This window comes from Anabrus simplex, chromosome 13 (assembly GCF_040414725.1).
Source record: "Anabrus simplex isolate iqAnaSimp1 chromosome 13, ASM4041472v1, whole genome shotgun sequence".
Classification (NCBI taxonomy): domain Eukaryota; kingdom Metazoa; phylum Arthropoda; class Insecta; order Orthoptera; family Tettigoniidae; genus Anabrus; species Anabrus simplex.
This window is the reverse complement of record NC_090277.1, coordinates 99,984,410-100,009,928: the sequence shown is the minus strand read 5'-3', so window position 1 is coordinate 100,009,928 and position 25,519 is coordinate 99,984,410. Positions and strand designations below refer to the sequence as shown.

The 25,519-nt window shown below is 40.2% G+C and overlaps 2 protein-coding genes across 6 annotated transcripts in view; one reads left to right on the top strand and one right to left on the bottom strand.

Moving 5' to 3' along the window:
* ArgRS-m (arginyl-tRNA synthetase, mitochondrial) overlaps nucleotides 1–4,525 on the bottom strand; it is a 41,093-nt gene extending 36,568 nt beyond the window's left edge. Inside the window, exons 1-2 of the mRNA XM_068229973.1 lie at nucleotides 4,377–4,525; nucleotides 3,851–4,236 (exon numbers count right to left, since the gene is read on the bottom strand). Coding sequence (XP_068086074.1) covers nucleotides 3,851–4,236; nucleotides 4,377–4,412 — 422 coding nt within the window. The 5' untranslated portion in view covers nucleotides 4,413–4,525. The remainder of the gene's footprint in view (nucleotides 1–3,850; nucleotides 4,237–4,376) is intronic.
* Nucleotides 4,526–4,887: 362 nt separating this feature from the next.
* lap (like-AP180) overlaps nucleotides 4,888–25,519 on the top strand; it is a 408,339-nt gene continuing 387,707 nt past the window's right edge. For all 5 annotated transcript variants that reach the window (XM_067157205.2, XM_067157204.2, XM_067157203.2 and 2 more), the window contains exon 1: nucleotides 4,888–5,135. In XM_067157205.2, the coding sequence (XP_067013306.2) occupies nucleotides 4,994–5,135 (142 nt within the window). In that variant the 5' untranslated portion in view covers nucleotides 4,888–4,993. The remainder of the gene's footprint in view (nucleotides 5,136–25,519) is intronic.

The window sequence follows — 25,519 nt, the reverse complement described above, 5'->3', positions numbered from 1 at the left end:
GTATCGAATGGACTTTTTTCCGCCCTTCAAAAATCCGACTACCTCTGCCGGGTTTGAACCCGCTATCTTGGGATCCGGAGGCCAACACTCTACCACGGATCCACGGAGGCAGCTAGTGTTCTGAGTAATTCAGGTCAACTCATAACAGATCCCAGGGAATCACTGGACAGGTAGAGGGAATACTTTGAAAATCTTCTCAACGTAAAATGAAATCTTCATGGTGGTGTCGTGAACAACCAAGTTCATAGGGAGGAAGAAAATGATGTTGGTGAAATTTCGCTTGAGGAAGTGGAAAGTATGGTAAATAAACTCCAATGTCATAAAGCAGCAAGAATAGATGAAATTAGACCTGAAATGGTGAAGTATAGTGGGAAGGCAGGGATGAAATGGCTTCATTGAGTATTAAGATTAGCATGGAGTGTTGGTAAGGTTCCTTCTGATTGGACAAAAGCAGTAATTGCACCTATCTACAAGCAAGGGAACAGGAAGGATTGCAACAATTATCGAGGTATCTCATTGATTGGTATACCAGGCAAAGTATTCACTGGCATCTTGGAAGGGAGGGTGCGATCAGTGATTGAGAGGAAGCTGGATGAAAACCAGTGTGATTTCAGACCACAGAGGGGCTGTCAGGATCAGATTTTCAGTATGCGCCAGATAATTGAAAAATGTTACGAGAGGAATAGACAGTTGTGAAAGCATATGACAGGGTACCTAGTGAAAAGATGTTCGCCATACTGGGGGACTATGGAATTAAGGGTAGATTACTGAAAAAATCGAAGGCATTTATGTTGATAATTGGGCTTTGGTGAGAATTGATGGTAGAATGAGTTCTAAGTTCAGGGTACTTAAAGGGCTTAGACAAGCTTGTAATCTTTCACCTTTGCTGTTCATAGTTTACATGGATCATCTGCTGAAAGGTATAAAGTGGCAGGGAGGAATTCAGTTAGATGGAAATGTAGTAAGCAGTCTGGCCTATGCTGACTTGGTTTTAATGGCAGATTGTGCCGAAAGCCTGCAGTCTAATATCTTGGAACTTGAAAATAGGTGCAATGAGTATGGTATGAAAATTAGCCTCTCGAAGACTAAATTGATGTCAGTAGGTAAGAAATTCAACAGAATTGAATGGCAGATTGGTGATACAAAGCTGGAAAAGGTAGAAAATTTTAAGTATTTAGGTTGTGTGTTCTCCCAGGATGGTAATATAGTGAGATTGAATCAAGGTGTAGTAAAGCTAATGCAGTGAGCTTGCAGTTGTGAACAACAGTGTTCTGTAAGAAGGAAGTCAGCTCCCGCATGAAACTATCTTTACATCGGTCTGTTTTCAGACCAACTTTGCTTTATTAGAGCGAAAGCTGGGTTAACTCAGGATATCTTATTCATAAGTTAGAAGTAACAGACATGAATGTGACGAGAATAATTGCTGGTACAAACAGGTTGGGACAATGGCTGAAGGGTGCTCGGAACAAGGAGATAAAGGCTGCTAGGAATGAACTCTATGGATGAAGCTGTACGCATAAACCGGCTTCGGTGGTGGGGTCATGCGAGACGAATGGAGGGGGATAGGTTACCTAGGAGAATAATGGACTCTGTCATGGAGGGTAAGAGGAGTAGAGGGAGACTGAGACGATGATGGTTAGACTCAGTTTCTAACTATTTAAAGATAAGAGGTATAAAACCAAATGAGGTCACAGCACTAGTTGCAAATAGAGGATTGTGGCAACATTTAGTAAATTCACAGGCTTGCAGACTGAACGCTGAAAGGCATAATGGTCTATAATGATAATGTATGTATGTATGTATGTATGTAAGAAGCTCGTTCAATAATTCTAGTATATCTTCTTCTCTATGAATAATACATGCAAGCGAAATTTCATCTTAATATCTTAAAATCTTTCAGAGTTATCAGGGAAACAGGTCTGAAAAATAAAAGTTACGGGAAACGAGCAACAAACTTACCGATAAAGGGCTTGCTTAGGTGAAAGAGCTTCATGTTTTTGGTCATAACTCCGAAAGTAGTGGGGATATTAACAAAAAAATTTCACTGTTATAAAGAGATAAGTTATATAAGCCTCCAAGGCTCAGGTGGCAGCGCGCCGGCCTCTCACTGCTGGATTCCGTGGTTCAAATCCTGGTCACTCCATGTGAGATTTGTGCTGGACAAAGCAGAGGCGGGACAGGTTTTTCTCCGGGTACTCCGATTTTCCCTGTCATATATATCATTCGAACAATACACTCCAATATCATATCATTTCATTTCATCTGTCAGTGTGGGCTTCAGTCATTCCATTCCTGACCCTTCGAATGACTGGAAATAGGCTGTGGATTTTCATTTTCATAAGGAGATAAGTTCAATTTTAAATTAAATGGAAAAATTGCATTATTTGCTCGGTCAAAGGTGTTGGTCCCACCGTAAATGAAATAGCTCACCACCCCTTGGAAACAACTGTGTATCAGGTAGAACAACAATTGAGGGGCTCGGGAGTAAATAATGGTAAGGTACATGGTATGTTTAATAGCATCTACAAACTTGTCACTTGTCGTTGCTATTAAATAAATTAGTAAATAATAGTAATAAGAATCCTATCCCACACTCTAACTTTCCCTTTTTAACACCTGTTCACTTTATAAGCTCCTATCTCCCCTTTCAGTAACCAAATATCATCCACTCCTAACATGTCCAAACACATTCTCTTTGCTGATTCTTTCTTCCACAAGCCCCATTAATATTGATAGCTCGCTGTCGAATTCCATTTTGTTCTCAAAGTTGTTTCTAGGGAGTTCCTTACCTGTCAAATGGAAGTGGGACTCTGTTGCTCCTATAGGTCTAAGGCTTGCTTAAAATATTCTGGGCTTGGTGGATAGTAATGTCCTAGTTCAGAAACCATGCGCAACGGCTCAGTGGCCAAACAAGTACTCCTGGGAGTTGGGATACCAGTTACTATAGAAGAGGAGTGGGCACCTCAGATACAATCCCAAGTCGTGACCCTCCTTGGGCTCAGGTAGCTGGGACTACACAATCCACCGTAGTCCCAAAAACCATTAGAGGAAAGATTCACAACTGGGACTAAGTGTAAGTAGGGTAACATCCTGCTTCACACAATTTACTGCTATACTATTATTAATAATTAGATGAATGGTCTGTTATGAAATAGTGGCCATGCACTTTAAAGTTCTTTAATAAGCACCCCCGACATGTGCAGACCAATCACAATCATCTATCTCCTGAGATTTACCTGAACATGTAGTAGCAATGTTGACATGATATCAAGGTTTTGGGCTTTTGTTGTCTCAAGAAAACAAGGTGAAATTCTTTACGTTTTGCAGAGAACTTTGCTCTGCGTCTTTAGAAGAAACTCAACTGTTCATGAAGAAGACTTCTCAAAATATGTAATAACAGTGTCCAAGCAAGTGACACAGCCACTAACAACAGAGGGAGACAGCATCAAAAGAAGAACTCTGCAACACTATTTTATATTTTGTCCAATACTGGGTAGCCCAGTGATCCTCAAGATTTAGTTCAATATTTCTAGAGTTCCTTGAAACAAAACAAAACTGGAACACATTATTTCAGGTGTAGTGACAACTGTCGATTTATGGGGCAAAAGAACAACATTTTCAGCTAAGTTATGGAAGATTAGTCCATATTCCTTGAAAAAATAAGTGATAATACCAGGTATACAAATGGAAAACTCAAAAAGCAAGAAAATGAAAAGCACACCAGATCTTGATACCTCAACATCACAGAGTCTTAAAGAGAACAAGAAATGAACACTCTAGAGTTTTCCGATTAATAAATTGAAAAACTGCAACATACTAAGAAATATTAGATGCTGAAGGAAAACTTTACCTATATTCAACCACTACTTTTTTCCCCAGTGGATGTGAAACAACATCAAACAATTTTCCATATGCATTGGGTTTGTGTATCATATCATTCAGCACCTCTTTTACGAAAATATCCCTGTTAATGGTAAATATTACATTCTCTTTGTGTTTATCAACATGTTGTTGGATGCTCGAAATGGTTTCATCAGTGGGTATATTCTCGAAGGTAGCCAAAGTGATGTCGTTGGCATTATTACATAAAACAGTTTCATTTCTTTGGATATTTTTCACCGGTATAAGCAGTTCGATATTCCTACCCTCTTTACTATTCCCTATCACTATTTCCTTCGGTAAACTGATGTGAGCCCGTTCACTGACTTGTCCAACTTTCTTCAAGCTATCTAGTATCTGTGAACAGAAAAAATCCGTCAAATAATATACTAACAGTAATTTATACGTTTATCAAAATAAGGGTAGATCATTCATTGAGGTTGATACAGGTTAGGTGAATGGTTATCGAAGTAGATTTGGCATTTTATGCAACTTACCCGTAAGCTAACATGATGTTTGAATTTCGATGCCATTATATGTAAACACAATATTACAACCCATTAAGGAAAGTGTAATTAAAATATCATACTGTCACACACTGTTCTTTAGAGGTTAATCATATAGGAACAAATACCACTGACCACTGCCATGGCCATCTAAGATTAAAATTCCATTTGTGAATGTAAATAAGGTATTCAGTATTCACTTGTTTTCACAGAATGTGTATAGGAAGTTTCGTAATCGTAACTATTTCAGTAACAATCGATATGGATGACAATCGATAAAATGTGAAATGACACTAGACAGAAGTCAAATGTACAACGATATCATAGGACTTTGAAGGGAAATATTACTTTTTGAAACAAATTTAAGATTTTAAAATACTATATATGTATAAATAGCATTCTATTTTAATATATTTTTGATTCATAAATTTTATTTTGAGTAAAATTCGCTACTGACGTCACTATCTATCTTGCAGTCGCCATTTTATCATGTTGTAGTGTCGGTGGTACAGCTGACCTGTCATTGTGAAGTGGAATTTCAGTGGTGAACAGTGCGGGAATTGGGGGTGTCGTAACCCCGTAGTGTATATAATTGTATTTATTTAATCATGAGTGTCAAAATGGCAGGACAGACAATAAATGATCGGTTACTTGCCGCAAGGCATAGTATAGCCGGCCAAGGATTGGCTAAATCGGTATGCAAGGCAACGACGGAAGAAATGATAGGCCCCAAAAAGAAACATTTAGATTGTGAGTATCATAATTTACTTTAAGAATACGCCCCTCTTATTAATGTATATATCCACCTGTTAATATTCTTAATAATTGCAATTATACCCCTATCTGAGTCTGCCATGCTGTTCATAGTACGTCTGTTCTCCAGTAATTCAATCGATATCATGAGTAGAATGTTAAATGAAAACTATAAGAAATCATCTTCTATATATGTTTCTGTTTATACATTCTCTGTACAGACTTTCGTGTTCTGGAAAGCAGTTGATTTGCACTACTCGACAGGATCTCTTGAATTGATTATGGAATATGGGCTTTATTTTGTGGTGCCGTAACCAGTCAGGATGTTGAAGGAAGAAATCGACAATAAAATAAATTACAAAGGTATTTCACCAGCTTAAGACGATGTACAGAGAGTTTTTCTTTAGGAATTGCTTTTGAAGCCCGCATTTTACTATTGAACAGGTGTCCTCAGGACATGGCTTTTGTCAGTAGCGGGTGGGAACGTCACCTTAAAAATATATCGGATTAAAGTTTGTAAGGAATTGAAAATATATTTAGGTCACGTCCTCGCCAAGTACATGATCATGTTGTAAGTTGCTCTACAATAATTGGACTTTACGGTTGTGGCCTTGTTAACGTCTGTACACAATGGGTAAACCAGTAGGGAATGATTTTGCGCTTGGATCGATGCCCCGAGGCAAGACGGGTCGGTCGTGTGTTCAGTCGTATGCATTTGCTGTTAGCGCGGCTTAGCACCAAAAGAAGTGAACATCCCTTCTCAGGACTGCCTCTCTGGCCGCCGTAGTAGAATAGTGTGTGGTGCTCAGAGGCACGTAATGAAATTGGAGTGTCCAACTGAAAGCATGAAAGAAACGTATGCCTTTAGTTTCGATGGTTATTTGGATGCGTAGAAATGATTCTTAGAAGTTGAAATATAGTCCTTATCTTGGGCCTCTCTTCCTCTTTCGTTGTTCATGTATGTATGTATATATGATTTCTGTCCGGCTCCATGGCTAAATGTTTAGCGTGCTGGCCTTTGCTTACAGGGGTCTCGGGTTCGATTCCCGGCAGCGGTGGAAATTTTAATCATCAATGGTTAATTTTGCTGGCACGGGGCTGAGTGTCTCTTCATTTCATCACGACGCGCAGGTCGTGTATTATACGGGTGTCGATTCAAAAGACCTGCACATGGCGAGCCGAACATGTCCTCGGACACTCCCGGCACTAAAAGCCATACGCCATTTCATTTTCATTTGCGATTTCTAGTGTAATTTTGTACATGAGATGGAATGGATAACCTTTTACAGGCACTTAATGAATTCGGAAAATCCTATTCCAACATTTGTAAAGAGTAGGTCTATGGCCTTCACATCGTTGGCTATTTGGACGCTTATTTCCAGATCTTGAAATATTTGTGGTTTTAGCTTTTTTTAATAGGCAGACGTAATTTTTGTACACGGGAGATGATGATTAGCTATAGGATGAATATGCTTTGATATTTCTTTACGTCAATTTTGGCTTTCTTTGGTTCTGTTTCCCCCGGAAGGAACCAATGCAAATCTGCACGACTTGGATGCCGTCAGTGGAAATATTAAGCCTTACGGTCCCGTTTGGTTTGGATTCTGTGTATTAAAAAAGCTTACTACAGTAGTTTGCATATAGGCTAGTTTGGTTAATTTTTGGCGTGTACTTATCCAAAAAATGAAGGAATTTCAATTTACTTTATTTCTTCGTGTCGATCGATAGTCCTTCTATAAGGACATTCGGAGCTATGAAGTATGACTATATTTACTTCCTTCAGCTTATCCAATTTTCTTTCTGGGGCCAGCCAGGATCGACTGGGATTCCAACTTCAGCCTTCCGGGTGGGAAGCCAGTAACTTACTCTCCCTGCAGTAGCTAAGCAGCTGAACTAATCACGCCCACCTGTGAATATCAGAAGTGGTAACATTTTAACAGCGGTGAAGTATTGAAAAACATACCCGAATCTAATAGTGCAACAATCTCTATTGGTCTTAAATACTCGTATAGCATTTCAAGGTCAAATTCACTGTCTAGTGGATTGCGATAAGATGTCTGATTAGATATAGCGAGAGATTTCTTCCACTTGCTGAAGTTGGACGATCAGTTTCTTTTCAAATGTTGTGTACTGTAATTCTTTAAAACTGTATGTAATTTATTCCGAGGGCCGCAAGTGCTGAATTCAAATTATAAAACCGTGATTTAGTGATCGCTGGGGCCTATTAATACACGATGGTCCCATAACGAAGTTCCATTTATGAGATTGTAGTCTTGCAACGTTTGTCGTGTATCCGTGGAATCTGCTTTTAACATGGCATTGCTAGTCTAGGGCTTTGCCTCTAGTATATCAGTACTGCTTTTTCCTAGTTGAAATGATAAATTGGTACAAAGAAAATGCTATATTTGCCTTTAAACTTATACTTTATAAACTCCATACTTTGTCAACTCGAAAATAAAAGCCCGGATGGTATTTCATCATTGTGAAGCTCAAATGGAGTTTAATAGAATGGAAAATGTACTGGTGTACAGTAAGACCATACCATGTGTTAGAAATCGGTGGAAATAACGTTTTTGGTTTTATGACCCACGACTGTAATTTTAGTTTTCTGGGACTCCGTGGTGCCGGAATTTTGCCCCGCAGATGTTTTACGAGCCAATATATCTACCGACACGAGCCTCACGTATTTGAGCACTTTGAAATACTACCGGACTGTGCCGGGATCGAACCTGCCAACTTGGGTCAGAAGGCCAGCGTACTACCGTCTAAGCTATTCTGCCGGCGTTTAGAAAGAAAGAGAGAGAAAAGAAGGTAAGTTTCAAAGTGAATATGAACGTGTTGCGTGTGAGAATACTGAAATGCATACATGACTACATTTTCATTAGAGGTTTTTCAGCGTTCACCAGTCGGCAAGTCTCTGAATACATTGGATATTTCCATAATGCTCTGTTTAACTAGCGTAGTTTATTCTGCAGCTTTCAAATTCGAGTGGTCAGCATCGTCCCCGCCCTGGCTTCTTACCTACCCTTCACGGCCGAGTCCATTATTCTCGCAGGTAATCTGTCCATTTGCCTCTCATCATACCACTGCTGAAGACTCCCCACTAAAATATACTACGATATCTCCCGCCTGTTCCTACCAGCAGTCATACTATCTGGTCCTGGTATCTCCAGCTTACGGGCGAGGATTAGCTGAACGAACGATATAAGGATAGTTACGTCTGCGAACTCTTCTCCTTCGTACAAAATACCGTTGATTAAAAGTGCACATTTCTACGTTAGTTTTGCTACAGTGTGATTGGATTTCTCGCTACATTCCAATATAACTTAATGGGAATAAGCACGTTTTTCATATGCATGGCATAGGTCCATCTACTGTGCTGAATTGGTCGGCGTATTAGAACACGAGTTTCCGTACAATATCAGACTTAGGGTATATAACATGAGCTGCCCCACGATCTGTTTGAATGTTTTTGGTATTGCTGATAGAGGCGTGATGGCCAAGTGGGTCACTTGTCGTAACCCGTTCATTCATGGGCACTCATGTGACTGTTTGTAGCGGGGGGGGGGGCTAGACCTGGGGGTATGGAGTATTTTTAATAATTTGGAAGATGAATGGCGACTTGTATTCCGCAGTAGAGTAACACACACGGTATCCCCTGCCTGTTGGTGGGGGGTGGTACTACCACTACTACGTAATACAGACTTTTAAATCATTTTCTTGAAAGAAAAACACCTGACTACATTAGATGTTTGCCTTTCCCTGAGAGCTAGCGGGTGCGGCCCCCCTTGCCTCCTCCCCCCAGGGCATGGGCGCCCTTGCGTTCATTGCATGTGAGCTTTTGAGATCGAAAGTCGCATCTAGTGGTCTGGATTCCAAGTGTACTCTTGCTATGACCACAATGTCACTGTTCACGTAAAACTAAAAGTATGCCTACGTTTTTCGATTTGTCTACGCCCCATGTATGTGTCCACAGTCCCTACCATCTGATTTCGTCGCCATATGGCCTATCTGTGTCGGTGCGACGTAAAGCCAATAGCAAAAAAAAAGATTCTGTGGTGCCTTGTAGGGTCATGTACTTTTTTCCTTTGTGGTTTTTTTATGAGCCTCCGTGGCTAAGGCGGCAGCTTCGTTACGTGGTTCAAATCTCGATCACTCAATGTGAGATTTGTGCTAGACGAAGCGGAGGCGGGACAGGTTTTTCTCAGAGTACTCCGGTTTTCCCTGTCATCTTTTATTCCAGCAACACTCTAATTTGATTTCATCTGTCGGTCATTAATCATTGCCCCAGAGGAATGCGACAGGCTTCGGCAGCCTATCCTCCCCACTAGATGGGGGCTTAATTCCTTAAATCCCTGACCGGGTCGAATGACTGGAAGCGGGCTGTGGATTTTCATTGTGTTCTTTTCTAATCATATTTCGAATAAATCTCATCCTAAGAACCTCCGGTTTCATATCCACTTTCATCCCAGCTGAAATCTCTTTAGGCTTGGAAACTGATTTCTAGATTATATTCCCTTAATTTGTTTCACAAGTTTCCCCACTTAAAGCTTTGGACCAGTTAGTTTCTTGCCTTGCTTTGTCCTCGCGCAGTTTGTTTTGTGGCAGTATGTACCTCATCCTGATGAGGATTACGAAAGGGTGGACGGGGGTCAGCGCTAATTACTGTCAGATGTGCAATGCCTAGTTGATCCACGCATGGAAAGATTTGACGACCGTGTCGTTATGACGGGTAATGGAGCGACAGCCACTAGCGTGTGGTTGTTTTAAGAAATAAATTCGATAAGTTTCTCTAACAAAGGAGCTGCCTAATTTCGTTTGAGATGGGTCATTAATCTTATGCTCCCAAATGATCATATTGACAGTTACTACTTTTAGAATTCTTCTTGTAGAGTACACTCAACTCTAGTAGTCTCTATCTACAGATTTTCTCATTTCGATGCTGAAGTTCTGTGTGTACGCACGCAGTTCTGTTGTATTTTATTACATATTGCAGCGATGTTTTTATCTGAAAGGAGAAATCCAGTGTTTTAAGGAGACCGTGGTGATCATAAGGGGTGCGACCGAAAAATGAATGTATCTGCTGAAGAATGGGATATGAACTAATTCATTGGTTTTACGTCCTACTACTACCACCGCTGCGGTTTTCGGGGACTCCGAAGTGCCGCAGGAGTTCTTTGCATGCCGTACTGGCACGGGGCTGCCATATTATTTGAATCTTCAAAAACCTCCGGACTGAGCCGGCATCGAACCCACTAACTTGGACTCGGAAAGCCAACACACTAACCCTCCGAGCCAGTCAGCCCGGCTGGGTTTTGGAAGCTGTGAAAATGGCTCCCTGTGCTTGAAAACCTACAGTCTGATATTATGGATGGATGTGAAAAACTTTGCCAGTGTAGGCCGTCTTTCTCAGCTAGTGGCCGCATGGTTGCCAACTTACTCTCCACACTTGAGCTGCTGTGGAAGAGGTCAGTATGTGGGGTTCAGTCCCGGCGTAGTCCTGTTATTTGAAGTGCTTTAATGCGGTAGCCTAGTGTCGATAGATTTACTGGCACGTTTGTAAAAGGTCCTGCAGGTCATGTTTTCAGACATCTGTGCCGGAAAATTATTATAGTAGTTTGTGTGCAGTATCATTCTTCTTTTTCAATCCAAAGATTGGTTGGCAGCAGTTCTTCTCCATTCCTGTGTCTTGATAGAATTATTCTTGTGAGCCTCCTCTTATCTGTCATGTCTTCTTCCTGCCTTGTATCATTCTTCCACTATTATTTATAACACTATTGTGGCAGTAGAGATGGCCAATTTAGTCTAATTTTCCCTTTTGTTGGTTGTAGAGACTTTCTTACATCTATTATTATAAGAATCTTATTTGTCAGCCTTGCTCATCACGAAATGTTCTCCATTCTCCTCCAGACGTATTCTATCGCATGTCCCAATAGTGCTAGTTTGACCCACCACCGGTGTAGCCAAGAGGGTGGAGGAGAAAGGTGTTATTGGGGGTTAAAACCCAGTCTAGCATTTTTACACAAAGAAAAACTGATAAAACAAGGTCAATAAACTTTTTTTTTACATTAGCAATCGTGCCGAAGTCACAAACTGTTTCAGTATGGAAAATCGGTATTATGATTCATCTTGATATTGATATGTTGTTCTTGCTCCGTATTTGAATGTAAAATTGTGTAAGTGTACTGCAATTTGTACGTTACATGGATATAAGCTTCTCTTGTATTGATGTCTTCATGACGACACACATGCATGCATAAAGCACGCAAAAGCACTTTCATTATGTTCTGAGGTATCTCGATTCCGTCTCTACATTTAGATTCCCTGTTGCAAGCAGCACCCTGTTCTTGTAAAAGGCTAACTTCAACTGGAATTGTGATGGTCAGATTTTTTCCTTATGACCTTCGTCCATAGGACGTTTGGCTATGAATAATGTACAATGATAAAAACTGTTACAGAAAATAGAAAGAAAAAGGTACAGCAAGTTAAGACACTTACAAAATAAGAGAAATGACAGAACAGAGAGAAGAAAAAAACCCTTGAAATAAAGACACTTGTTCTTTAGATATTAACACCAGTTTTCGTCAAGTATATTGCAATAATTGCACTGTACACACGTAAGTATCCAGTTGCCAGTAATGGCGGAATGTGTGAGTAAGGAAACCCGAAGGATGCAGTTCTATTGCACTCGAAGATAATCTGGTTTACATCTCCTGTGTTTCTTGCGCTACACGGACTTTGTGCTGTTTGGAGGACTCCAATCCTGTTGAGGTGTGCGGGAAATGAAGCATGGTTAAACCTCATCCGAATGATGGTCGTTCTTGGCCTCTGGCCCATCTGACGTCTTGATACCATGGTTTGTGCGGGATAGCTGATTGAATGCAGGCATAGTATCTTCCTTTGTGTCGAGTAGTCCTGTTCCACAGAGCTGTCCATTCAGCATAAGTTTTCCTTCTGCTAGTTACATAAAAATCAGTACAGGGGAGGCGTAATGAAGGGAATTAGCCAGGGCGTACGCCTTGTTTGGCCAGACTGTCGACCAGATCATAGTATGGAAGTCCTGAGTGTCCTTTCACCCATAAAAATAATACATTTCCGCGCGATTTCATGACAAGCGATAAATCTAATATTTCATCGATGTAGGAGTGTTCGTATGTGTCTTCGAGGATGTTCCAATTTCCTAATAGCACTTTGAGAATCTGAAAATAAGTTCTCTCGTTTAGGGCCTTTCTGGAAGCCTTTTTTGTAGCCCAAAAGCGTTGCATTCTTTCTCTGGCCGCCTGTCTTCTCTCCTATCCAGCCACTGTTCTGCTTTTGCTCATCGTGAAAGCCCTTACAATTGTTGATTTCTAACCGATCAAAATACAGATCAGTGATGTCCTCATTATGTATTTCTCGCTAATTGGCCAGCTAGAGACCACGATAAGTTTCATTATACATTCTGGCGTTTACTCAGTTTTCGGTTCATCCAGTAAGTTTTCATTAGCTCGCTGTGTCGACCACTTTGCACCATTTGGCCACTTCACATCCCGGAAAGTCCCAAAAGTCACATTGCTTGTTCTGAAAGGGTCTCGTTTTTGCGCGTCATCTGGTCGTAGACCCATTTCTTGGAGGTAATTTTTGACGTTAACGTACCAGGGAATTGTTGCCATTGATGCTTTCACGGCCCGTACTTAGACATGATACTGTATAGGCTTTTGGGCTTATGCCGTGTTCCCCCTGTGGGTGGGGGCGGTAGTAGAACACCCAAGGTATTCCCTGCCTGTCGTAAGAGGCGACTAAAAGGGGGCTCTGAACTTTCGAGCGTGGGTTGGCGACCACGGGGCCCTCAGCGGAGTCCTGGCATTACTTCCACTTGTGCCAGGCTTCTCACTTTCATCTGTCCTATCCGACCTTCCTTGGTCAACTCTTGTTCTTTTCCGACCCCGACGCTATTAGGTTTGCGAGGGGTAGGGAGTCTTTCATTTTCACGCCCTTCGTGGCCCTTGACCTTCTTTAGCCGATAACTTTATTTTTCGAAGTGTCGGACCCCTTCCATTTTTCTCTCTGATTAGTGTTATAGTCTATAGAGGATGGTTGCCTAGTTGTACATCCTCTTAAAACAATCACCACCACCACCACCACCTTATGCCGTGTCATAAAAGGTGAAATTCTTTGTTTCTCGTGGACAGTAGAGATGTTCTTCTGACGCAGAGCACCGTTCTGCGAAACGTAAAGAATTTCACCTTTTCTTGACACGGCATAAGCCCAAAAGCCTATACAGTATCGTACCAGGGAATTGTTTGGTTTTGAGTCGAAATTGTTAAAAATGAGTTGTTTTTTCCATCGAGTCGTCCATCCTTGTGACCGTAGAAGCAAGCCCTGCGTTTGCACAGTGTGTCCGTGATCTTCTCCATCTTAGAGTATACTGACTGATGTACCCGTGCTTCTCTACGGAATTCTACATAGTATATGGTACATAATTCTAGGTTAGGTACTGTACACGCTGTGAGCAAGATTGTATTAAATTGCACAGCTATTAACGTTACGCTAGAAACACTACGGGGAAGTCGCCAAACGTCTTTTCTCATATGAAGACTGGGTTAGGGAATTTTCATTGTAATGGAAGGGGGGTCGAATAGTGCAAAAACTATGTCCTTTTAATAATATATTTCCTAGGAGTGCCCGATGAGTCGTAAAATCTCAATTCAGTAGACTGACGGCGGAATGGAGGAAAAATGTGCCTCCAAGCCAGAGAAGAAACACTCTATTCACTGCTACTGTAATTTGTAATAAAATGAATGTAGAACTTAATAAAAATGGAGAGGAAGAAGTTTTTCTTAAGAAACGGCTCTTTTCAGGGTAGAATTTGGAGTTATTTAGTGAATTCTGGTGCTATAATTTGGAATAGGCCTGAATTATATAGACCAGGTCATACTACTGTTACTAAGTGAGCCTTTGTCTTAAGTGTGCACACTGCTCATTCAAAACAGCGCGTCATAGTAGGGATCGAATAGCTGGAATACTATGATGTACCAGTGTTACGTTCTAGCAGTGTCAGAAAATGTATGACCCAGAGGAATGGAATGCTAAAGCAGAAAGTTTTCTAACTCCCCAGCTATTTCCCGCCAGTATTCAGTCAGGCTGTTCTACTCGGTACGCAGCAGTAATCCCATCTATCGGAGGTGAGTGGCAGCATAAGGGACAAAGAACATCGATATTGTAGGCCTTCACATCTAGTTTACTTCCGACTCTGAAATACCACTCTTATCAGTTGGTACAGTGAAACTGAATAAAAAGTGAATGATCGGAAATTATATTCTCTAACTTATGTTATAGCAAATACAGTAGAGACAATACACGACACTGAGCGAGATATCGAGGGACAGCTATTGGAGCTCACTCTAGCGGATAGACCTGAACGGTACTGATTCTATCATAAGAGCACGTGTATTTTTGTGTGAAGTTTTTGGTGTTATTTATGCGTTTTCAGTGAGTTGACATAATTAAATAGTAGCGTGTGTCATTCCTTGATATCTCCTCTCAACATGAGGGGAAAGGTATGTGCTGTGTTTGGCTGCAGTAATTACGAAGTAGGGGTAAATGCGCGCTCGTTCTTCAGGTTCCCTCGTGACAAGAACATGTAAGTAATATTGTGTTTGCATATATATTCTTCCAGTGACAGAGATTTTAATAGTACTTCATAATCTTCTGACCTGCTCGACCCATGTTTTAACGGGCTTAAAATATAATACGCATATTTTATTGTATAGTGCAGCAGTTAACCTTCAATACCGATGTGTTGTTGTAGGTGTGATCTGTGGGTTTTGAAATGTCACAGAAGCGATTTGGGTAAAGTGTACAAGAAAGAAGGGACGTTACGCTTGTATAAGAATTATAAGATCTGTTCAGATCATTTCCAGGCCAGCGACTTTAAAAATCCTCGACTATACAGCCAAGGGTATGTTACATTTTTACTCTAATTGTACGTAAATATTCCTCAAAGCATCACTATCGACAACATTTTCAAACTTTTCTTTCTTTTATCCCTCTTCTCAGATTAAAGCCGGGATTTTATAGATTTTCTTTCTGTTAGTAGGCTTCATGTTAAGAGGAAAATTGTCCAGCTATTAAATGTTAATTCATTGCATCATATGTGTAAGGAATGTGCCGATATTTTTATTGACAAATGTCTTAATGTGATGATACATTGATTTTAAATGAGGAAAAAAGACAAATCCAACCGTAAGATTTCAGGCAGGTATGCTAAAGCTAAAAAAGTAATGCATAAATGAAAGATCAAGCCATTTCACAGCAGTCCATTTCACACCTTGTTTATATGTCTAATTTCAGTCCTTGAATAATAACCTTTTAAATAATTCTTCATTCATTTATCCAGAATTGCTTTAGCAACTTCGAAGTTAATATCTCAATACCACTGTCTTTCTAGACGTAATTTATTTATCCATTTCCGTATATACATTTCCATTGATATTTGAATTTAGCGCGATTTGTTCAGGTCAAGTCACTAGGAGCGCCACCGTCGAATTGTCTCCCATTTTAGCAAGGCGAAATCCGTAAGTGTTGTGTATTGTCTCTACTGTATTTGGTTATAGGCTATAGTACTTTTCGATAGGATCAATACCATAGGTATTTGAAAAATTAAATTTTATGTGCCTTCCTCTAAACTACTATTTCATCCAGAGTGAATAAAATTGTTTATAGCTTAGACTTTAGTTTCTTATTCCTCCACTCTATATACCGATTTTCATTAAATTCTGTTAACCCATTTTCTCGTGGCTCGACGTTGATATGGACTTAGCAACAAAAATGCAAATCCGTGAATATCTCTTATCATAGCCGGTACGGTAAAAATGTAAGTCATAAATGATCGGAAATTTAATTCTATATAACTTAAGTTATGCAGTATTTATGGATAGGACCACTAATATATTTGAGAATTAAATTTTAGGTATTCCCCTAAACTACCATTTCACTCGGCGTGTATAAAGTGATTTATAGCCTAGATTGTAGTGGCTCATCCCCCGACTTTGACATACCGATTTTCATTAAATTATCTTCAGCCGATTTCTCGTGATGCGTGTACATACATACAGACGGAAATTAGGAAAAGTAAAAAAGTGCATTTCCTTGTTACTGTAGACACGAACGATACAGAAATACCATTCTTTTCAAATTCTGAGCAATGTACAGATAACTCTTATTTTATATACCTATATATAAAGATTTCTTGTCTGGCGTTTCTTATGTACATATCGTTTTTGTAGTTTGGGCCAATAATCTTAAGAATCTCTCTTTGCTCTTACTTAGCGAGCGCTCATTTGTAAGAGGGTGAGTCATTCTACGTTGAAATGAAAATGAAATGTCGTATGGCTTTTAGTGCCGGGATATCCCAGGAAGGGTTCGGCACGCCAGATGCAGGTCTTTTGATTTGACACCCGTAGGCGACTCACGCGTCGTGGTGAGGATGAAGTGATGAAAACACATACTAGTCCTCGTGTCAGCGAAATTGACCAACCATGGGTTAAAATTCCCGACCCTGCCGGGTATCGACCCCTGTGACCTCCGACAGCATGCTGACCATTTAGCCATGGTACCGGACATTATTATTATTATTATTATTATTATTATTATTATTATTATTATTATAGGAGAAATGTTTAACGAGGAGGCAAGGCTCGCAATATCAACAGCAGTAGGACAGCCCGTTTAGTCTTCGTTCATCTGTTGCCCTGTTGAGGTCGATGGTACTTAGTGTTAAAATGCAACAGTACTGTGTCTTTGGTTTTGGGCTAGTTGAACTGCCGCAGGATGGAAAAAAAATTAAATTCTCTCTGAAACGGTATATAAGTTATACGGAGACTTAATACAAATAACAATACAGTATTAAAAGGCTCTTAAATGTGCTTAGGAGATTCCAGTCTTGTAATGTGTCAACTAGTTAACTGTTGAGCTGAAGGTGTTTGTCTAGTGATACTTCCCAACTGTCAACTTCTTGTACCTCTTTTTCTCCTTGTCTCGCCTCACAAGATTCATGAATGAGTAAAGGGCGACAGTTGACCAACTTAACTGCGGATAGGTATTTCGTTGTTGGATATTTTGGTTCAATATTATGCAATAAAACGTTCACCAAAGAAAAAAATAAACACGAGCGCAACTAAGGTTTTATGCCATCAGATACTAATCACGTTTCTGCACGCTGCTGCGCGAGTCTCCACTACTTGCTGTGGCGCTAAAAAATCTGTTAGCTGTCTCGAACGACATTTTGTGCGTATTTCCGCTATTTTTTATTTTTTTATGTTCGCCTCTGTGGTGTAGTGGTTAGTGTGATTAGCTGCCACCCCTGGAGGTCCGGGAGCGATTTCCGGCTTTGCCACGAAATTTGAAAAGTGTTACGAGGGCTGGAACGGGGTCCACTCAGCCTCGGGTGGTCAACTGAGTAGAGGGGGTTCGATTCCCACCTCAACCATCCTCGAAGTGGTTTTACGTGGTTTCCCACTTCAAGTAAATGCCGGGATGGCACCTAACTTAGCCCTTAAATGCACAGCACTGCATATGTGCAATGGAGAATTTACTTTTATCACTGCTTTACGATTTTACAAGTGTGCATTCACTTCTACCTTGATAACGAACCCGCTAGGGGGTCACTAGTATATGAAAAATGAACAATCTTAAGAGTTTTCTTGATAATCAACTGGAGTGAAGTGTAAACTTTAAACAATTAAGGTAAAACAAAAGGTTTTCCTCAAAGAATTTGTGAGTAAGGATATCCCTAAGACGGAAGTGTGGTAGTACAGTCATCGTACAGCTTTGCATATACCGGTATGTAAAACAATCACCTCGTCTTTTCGAACAGGCTAGCCAGTGTTGCGCCGTCTGTCGCAGGAGGAGCTGAAAAGAGAAGTGTAAAGAATATATGCCGGCAGTCTAAATTCCATCGTAACTTCTCGCTTGGTGACAGGAGTGCAAGAGCAGTCGATAACTAACGGGTCAATCTTCGGTGATAAGCATAAATGGCATACTCTGTAAAAAAAAAAAAAATAAATAAATAAATAAATAAATAAAAACAGGGGTGGAAAAAGTTTAAAGTCGATCTCCGTGGTCTTCTGGATAGTCTGTTATCTTCCTGTTCGGGCTTGAAGATCGACAGTTGAGAATTGGTTTCCCTGCTTCAGTTCCAGATAAGCCCGTCTTGTGGCCATGATCAAGGCATCCAGTTTGTATGGTCTCACGCCGTGGTTAGCCGGTTCAAATCCTGTTGGTGGAAAACAAATTCACGATCAGAATTTTGGCCGGTAGGGTAGATTGTATTTCCCCCTCTAATCACTAGATTCCAAACCTCCCCGCAATGTTAAGATGGAGTGAAGGCCGTCATGTGGAGACGTTAAACCTTGAGCAGAGGGACCGTGCGTATAGCGACTGCTGCCATCTGGTGGCTTAATCTGAAGTAACTGGTAGGAGCGGTAGGAGCATTTTTCCCATCGAGTTAGTGAATAGTTTTTTTTTTCTTACTAGCTGTAAGTCTTTGACTGTTCACATGCTTACTGAGGTAGCCTACGTTTTGATTAGGTTCTTTCAGCATATTCTCTAAGCATGAACGAAACTCATAGAACCAGTAAATGCAGTAAATGTCACGTGAACTGTTCCGTGTACGGTTGTAATTACACCTACTAAAACAGCCCACCAGGAACGAATTATTTTTCGTTTTTCCAGCCGCAGCTGCCCATAAGAAGGGAAGCATGGATAACATCTTTAAAACGTTCAACACTTGATGGAAAACCGTGGGTTCCTGCCAAGAATTCAGAATCTGCATCCGACACTTCATTGATGGAACACCTACCAGAGACCCTGATAGCCCTGGATATAAGCCTACTTTGCATATATTACCAGGAAGAACTAATGAGGACGAAATACGGAGGAAACTGACAGTCAGGTACAAGAGGAGGAAAGGGAGACAAAGTGAAATGCAAGAACACACAATTGTTCCTGAATCACCATCTCCCCAAACTTTGTAGTATAGGTATTCAGACTGATTATTTACCATTTTCACATGGCCAGGGAAATGTAAATGTACTATTTTGTCATTTATAATTGCCCAGTGATAATTCAAAATGTGATTCAAAAACTGACAATTTTACACACGAAAGTGTTAAACAAAACGCGTACGGAAGCGCTGCGACGTAGCAGAATAAATAGTTGTAAGGTACAGTAGTAAAGTATGTATCCATATTATTCACTACAAGTAAAATATTTCTTACTTTTTCTTAATTTACCGCAGATTTAACACTTTATTTGAGCAAAAACAATTATCTTCCATTTGGGACAAATAATAGAGACATTTCGTGGATCGGATTCGTTCACGTAACCGGAAAACTTGAACTGAACATTAAGGTTATATGTTTAACAATGTTAAATCTAAGATTATTACAAATTTATAAAACATTAAAAGGATCTAAATTAAGAATTTTTAAAAAATTCTAACCTTGATGTTAATGTTATATGGGGGTTTGACTAACATTTGTCTCTCTCAAACATAAACCAGATACTTCCTTTTAAAGTTTTTCTTCCACCTGATATATGTGATGGCTATCATTAAGCTCTCTTCCTTTCCTCAAAGTAATTTCCTAAAATACTTAGAACTCCACATAATTTTCTGAAAACCTACAAGAATAACAGCATTCGACATAGCTGATTAATTCAAATTATACGTATTCACAACATATTTCAATAAGTAAACAACGACAGCTGATGTTATTCTGGTGTTTCTCCTACCGATAAATAATCGTCTCTTCCGCTAGGGGCGCTGCGGTCGAAAATTTGTTGTTACGCACGGTCCCTTGCCGACGTGCAGGTTGAAATACAGATCCCATCTCACTGACATAAACCTATCATCGGCGAGCACGTCAGCTTATAACTTACGTAACTACGAACACACGCGATGCAGCTTCCCTTTAAGTAATTTGTTTACTGTAATCATTTCGGTAGACAACTGTAGCGAGGTGATAAATTGAGTAAAATTACTATCAATCACACTGCCCTTCCTTTATGTATGATTTTAAATGATTTGTTTGTTCTGACCTTGGATTTGAGTTTACGAGCGTACGTCTGCCAATTTAAACTCAATATTATTTGAACCTGTGCCACAAGGTCTGTCCTCTTGTGCCTGTACAGTGATAAATTCAGATCTCGGACATTTCCTGCTTGAAGTTCCTTGTCCTGTGGAGTTTAGTCACCGCATCCCACCTAAAGGTCTTGGATATTTCAAGCGCGATGCTAGTTGATCGTTAAGAAACCGAAAAGAAAAAGAACGTCTCCAAGGTCGTAGCGCTCCATCAGCGACTGTGTAGCAATACTATGGAACGTGTTAGCCGGCTTTCTGTTTGTACTGTCAGAGCGTCGCCTTAAGGTCTGAATTGAATCCAATGGAATGCATTTCCATGCCGTTGCTAGCATCTTCTACGTATAATTGTGTCGATTAGAAAATATTTTCTACGCGAATAAATGTATAATTGTAATCTTTCGGAGAAGAACCATGCAAATGCAGAAAGAATGGCACTGCTCGGGTCTGGTAAATTACTACAAAAATTACTTGAAAACCTAACTTGGCAACTTTAAGGGGATAATGTAAACTCCTAGATTTATTCTGGAATTCCTAGTGTAATCTCCGAGAAGGACAACAGAAGCTGAATGACTGGAATGCTATATCCAAGCAATTCGGTCTCAAGATAGTCCAAAACGGCACTGCCTGTTAATCGACACATCATTCGTACGAACATCACTCTAGATAGATCAGAGCACGATAGCTGTAGTCGCGGCCAGTATCCAGTATTCAAGAGATAGTGGGTTCGAACCCCACTGTCGGTAGCCCTGAAGATGGTTTTCCGTTTTCACACCAGGCAAATGCTGGGGCTGTACCTCAAGGCCACGGCTGCTTCCTTATCCCTTCGTCGCTGTAAGAGCTATCTGTAACGGTGCAACGTAAAGCAACTTGTAAAAAAAGTCAAAGTTGTACAGTACATCAGTTCTGTTATCTTGGCAGTGTAGTAACAACAGATAGCCGACCATTTGCAGAAATCACTAATAGAGCAGTTTTATCATCTTGTGATAACACTTCTTTGGGACAAGCAAGTTCCATTAGTCATTTCCCAACTCCAGTTTCCCGAGTGTGGAGTACATCTTACATCTTCTGCTCCAGTACACCTCCCATTTGTATCCTCTCTCCTCCACATCTGATCTTAGTCTCTATCCAACGTTTTCTTGGTCTTCCCTGTGGTCTTCTTCCTACGAGATTAAGGTCAATATTTTCTGGCAGGTCTTTCCCTGTTCATTGTCATGATGTGCCCATACCACTGAAGTCGGCGTTTCTTTGACACTGGTAATAGGAACCTCAATACCAGCTACTTTCCTATTAACTTAATTTCTGATCTTGTCCTTTCTGGTAGTTCGGTTCATGGTTCTAAATTAATGCTCTACATGAGCTTCCTTGTACCAGTTCCCACATGCATCCAAACCAACAGAAATTAAATTAAGAACTATGATTCAGAAAACGAGGAGGGACAAAATAAGAAACGTTGAGATACGCCGTCTTGTCTAAAGTGAAAAAAAAAAAAACAACCTTAGTGAGATCTGTGTCGAAGCCAGGTTGAAATGGTCTAGTCACCTCCAAGAAATGACGCACAAAGAACAGCTAGTGTGGTTTATAAAAAGAACTTGAAGGCAAAAAATCAAGACGTAGGCGAAGGAAGAGATCGATAGATCAGATTAGAAATGTGGCTTGATTTGCACCAGGTTATGTACGAAGACATCTACTGTACATGGACAGAAGTAAATGGAGAGCGTTCATTCACAGCACCTGGGGAAACGAGCTGATTAAAGATGAATCTCAAAGTATTGTGAAAATTTCTCTACCATAATAACTTTCACTGAAGTTTACCAGCGCACAATGTTCTTTAACAACTTTATCAGAGTAAACACTGCCAGCGTTGGTGCTATGTTTTTTATACGTGCAGTCATTTCTTAGAAATATGATGAACTGGTCAGTTAACACCTTTTGTAAAACACTGGCACGGTTAGAAAAGTTTCTGCCATCGTAATCGGCATTTTCCAACTTAATTTTCACACGTGTTGTGTAAAAACGTTCGCAATCTCATCTCGTCTTCATTATTCGAGGACATCTTCCTGTCTGAGACCTCTCCTCTACATCATATTTTTGTCTCTATCCAGCTTTTCTTTGGCCTTCCCCTTGGTCTTTTACCTTGGAAAGTAAGGTCAGTATTTTCTGGCAGGCCTTTCTGTTCATTCTTATGTGCCCTTAACATTGAAACCTGCCCGTCGTTCCTGATTTTTTTTCTATAGATTCAGTTCTAATGCATCTTTTTCCTATACACTATAGCCTAAATTTTGATGTAGTCGTCGTTCAGCAGAGTACATGCCTCTAATTCATATGTAGAATTGGTACGAAGTGATAAGTTATGACTTGTCCTTTTTGTGGACTTTGCAGTCCGAAAGTAGGTCTACGACTTGATTGTAAAAGCTTTTCCTTTCTGTATTCTAAGAATTTCCTCCTTGACAGTGTTATCTATCAAGATTGTGCTGCTGAGGTACTTTAAGGTGAGAAACTGATCTTAATTTGGTTCTTTCCAAAACTGTTTGTTCCTTCCCTGATGATGGCCGTGTCTGTCTGTCATCTGCAGGTGAACATATTGTTCCATTCATTCAGTTTCTTCCCATATCAGCACATTATCGTCAAATACCGAGGACATTTTGGTTCATTGGCCATTTCCTTGATATCGTCCAATACTGTTATGAACAAGTGGTGATAGGGCATTTCCTTGAACACCTTTGTCTCAAACCGTTTTAATCGTCCACTGCCTATCTGAACACAGCTGTAACAATTCTAGTTCAGCATTTTAACTTTCAGTTGGGTACTTTGGCACCTTGAAGTCTTCCAGACATAGCCAGATCTTGTTGCGATTAAGGCTGTCGTAGTCCTTTCCAATGCTCAAAAATATAATCGCAATATTCTTTCAGTGTTCCCAGTACTTTCCCGTGAGCATTCTTATGGTAGACATGAGACCCATTTGTACTTCGATCTTGCCCGAATCTGTTCTTCTGTCGTCATAAGATAAAATTCAAATGCAATTTCAAATCGGGTTTCTTTGCTTACTGAAATAAGATATTCTTTCCGATATGCGTGAAAGAACTGTATAATTTAATTTCACGTGCGTTCTTCCTAGGAGGGGAGGGTCCGATGATTCCATTGTTTTCCTTGAAATAAAACCACCCCCTCTACTTCATGTAATTCCAAACTCCTAGAATGTGCTTGGCTACTACTGGACTCCCAGCATATACTTGGGCTAGGCTTTTCCTGGTGGCTATTCTCTCTTCTTCCTCGGTGAACTTTGAACTTTGTTTCCTTCCGACTTCTGCGGCATTACGTCATGATTTCTTACATCGAGGCTTTCATCTCTAATTGCAGCACAATATTTTAGATTTCAGTGGAAAACCCTACCCGTGGGAGAAAGTCTTAACCATCAAAAGACAGAAATTCTTAGTTTTTTTATTAGTGTTAAAGAGGGTGGTTCCTAAGTTATGCCTTTCCATAAAACTATAACCACCACCACGATTGTAACTCAAATTAGCCGTCTCGGCTATCAGGGTTTGTCAAATTCATAATCCCATGTCTCAGAAGGACAAGGTAGTAAATTTTTAAGAAGTGGATGACTTTTGTCACGTTATAAAAGTTCGTAGTGGGCTTGGCCATGCCTTGTGCCATAGCTTAGGTGTTTGTTTCGTGACATTTGTTGGTAGCAGTGATGGGAGTTTGACGGCATCATTAATACAGGGTCATTACATAAGTTTATTGCTTCGAGGCTGCCAATGAATGTTGTTCAGTCGGCACAGCGTAGTATGGTACTTAAAAGAGAAATTGCTGTTGTACCTAACGTTATCTTCAATAGTAGATTCTCAATGCCTGATCATTCAGACCTAAGAAGGGATGCTCGATCGCATACACTGCTTGGTTACAGTTCCTGTCTCACACGGCTCTCCAGCTGCCTGTCCACTCCTCCAGAAACTGAGTTCTGTGCTATAAACCCAGAAAACATGAAATACAGGTACGGGGGGGGGGTCAAAGTAAAAAAAAAAAAGGCGTACTGGAACTCCCAAATTAGTAAGTAAAAAACAAAGTAATAGAAAATACACATTTGTTTTCGCTTCACTTTGATGGGTAAGAGTTAAGGGGTTTGTTATTTTGCATGGTCATTAATAGAATTGCAAACAAATCTGTATATTTTCGTTATAGTTCATTGGTGTTCTTAACTGAAACATTTATACTTTCAGTTTATGAAATTTAAAAATTAGTTCGTACATTTAATGGTGAAAAGAAATGGAATATGATTCCAAGCTACCTCAGCTAATATTTTGCGTACGAAATTTCATTGTATATTTAAAAGAATTAAACATAATATTCCCAGTTATGTTCCAAACGAATAAGGGTAGAAAATCTCCAGGACGAGGAAATTAGACAGAAGTACATGGATATGATTAGTGAGAAATTTCGAACAGTAGACAGTAAGCAGGTTCAGGATATAGAAAGTGAATGGGTGGCATACAGGGATGTTGTAGTAGAAACAGCAAGGGAATGCCTAGGAACAGCTGTGTGTAAAGATGGGAAAAGGCGAGCATCTTGGTGGAATGATGAAGTGAGAGCAGCCTGTAAACGTAAAAAGGCTTATCAGAAATGGCTCCAAACAAGGGCCGAGGCAGACAGGGATTTGTACGTAGATGAAAGAAACAGAGCGAAACAAATAGTTGTTGAATCCAAAAAGAAGTCGTGGGAAGATTTTGGTAATAACCTGGAAAGGCTAGGTCAAACAGCAGGGAAACCTTTCTGGACAGTAATACAGAATCTTAGGGAGGGAAAAAGGAAATTAAGTGTTTTGAGTAATTCAGGTGAACTCATAATAGATCCCAGGGAATCACTGGAGAGGTGGAGGGAATATTTGGAACATCTTCTCAATGTAAAAGGAAATCATGGTGGTGTTGCAAACAGCCAAGCTCATGGGGAGGAGGAAAATGTTGGTGAAATTATGCTTGAGGAAGTGGAAAGGGTAGTAAATAGACTCCATTGTCATAAGGCAGCAGGAATAGATGAAATTAGACCTGAAATGGTGAAGTATAGTGGGAAGGCAGGGATGAAATGGCTTCATAGAGTAGTAAAATTAGCGTGGAGTGTTGGTAAGGTACCTTCAGATTGGACAAAAGCAGTAATTGCACCTATCTAAGCAAGGGAACAGGAAGGATTGCAATAACTATCGAGGTATCTCATTGATTAGTATACCAGGCAAAGTATTCACTGGCATCTTGGAAGGGAGGGTGCG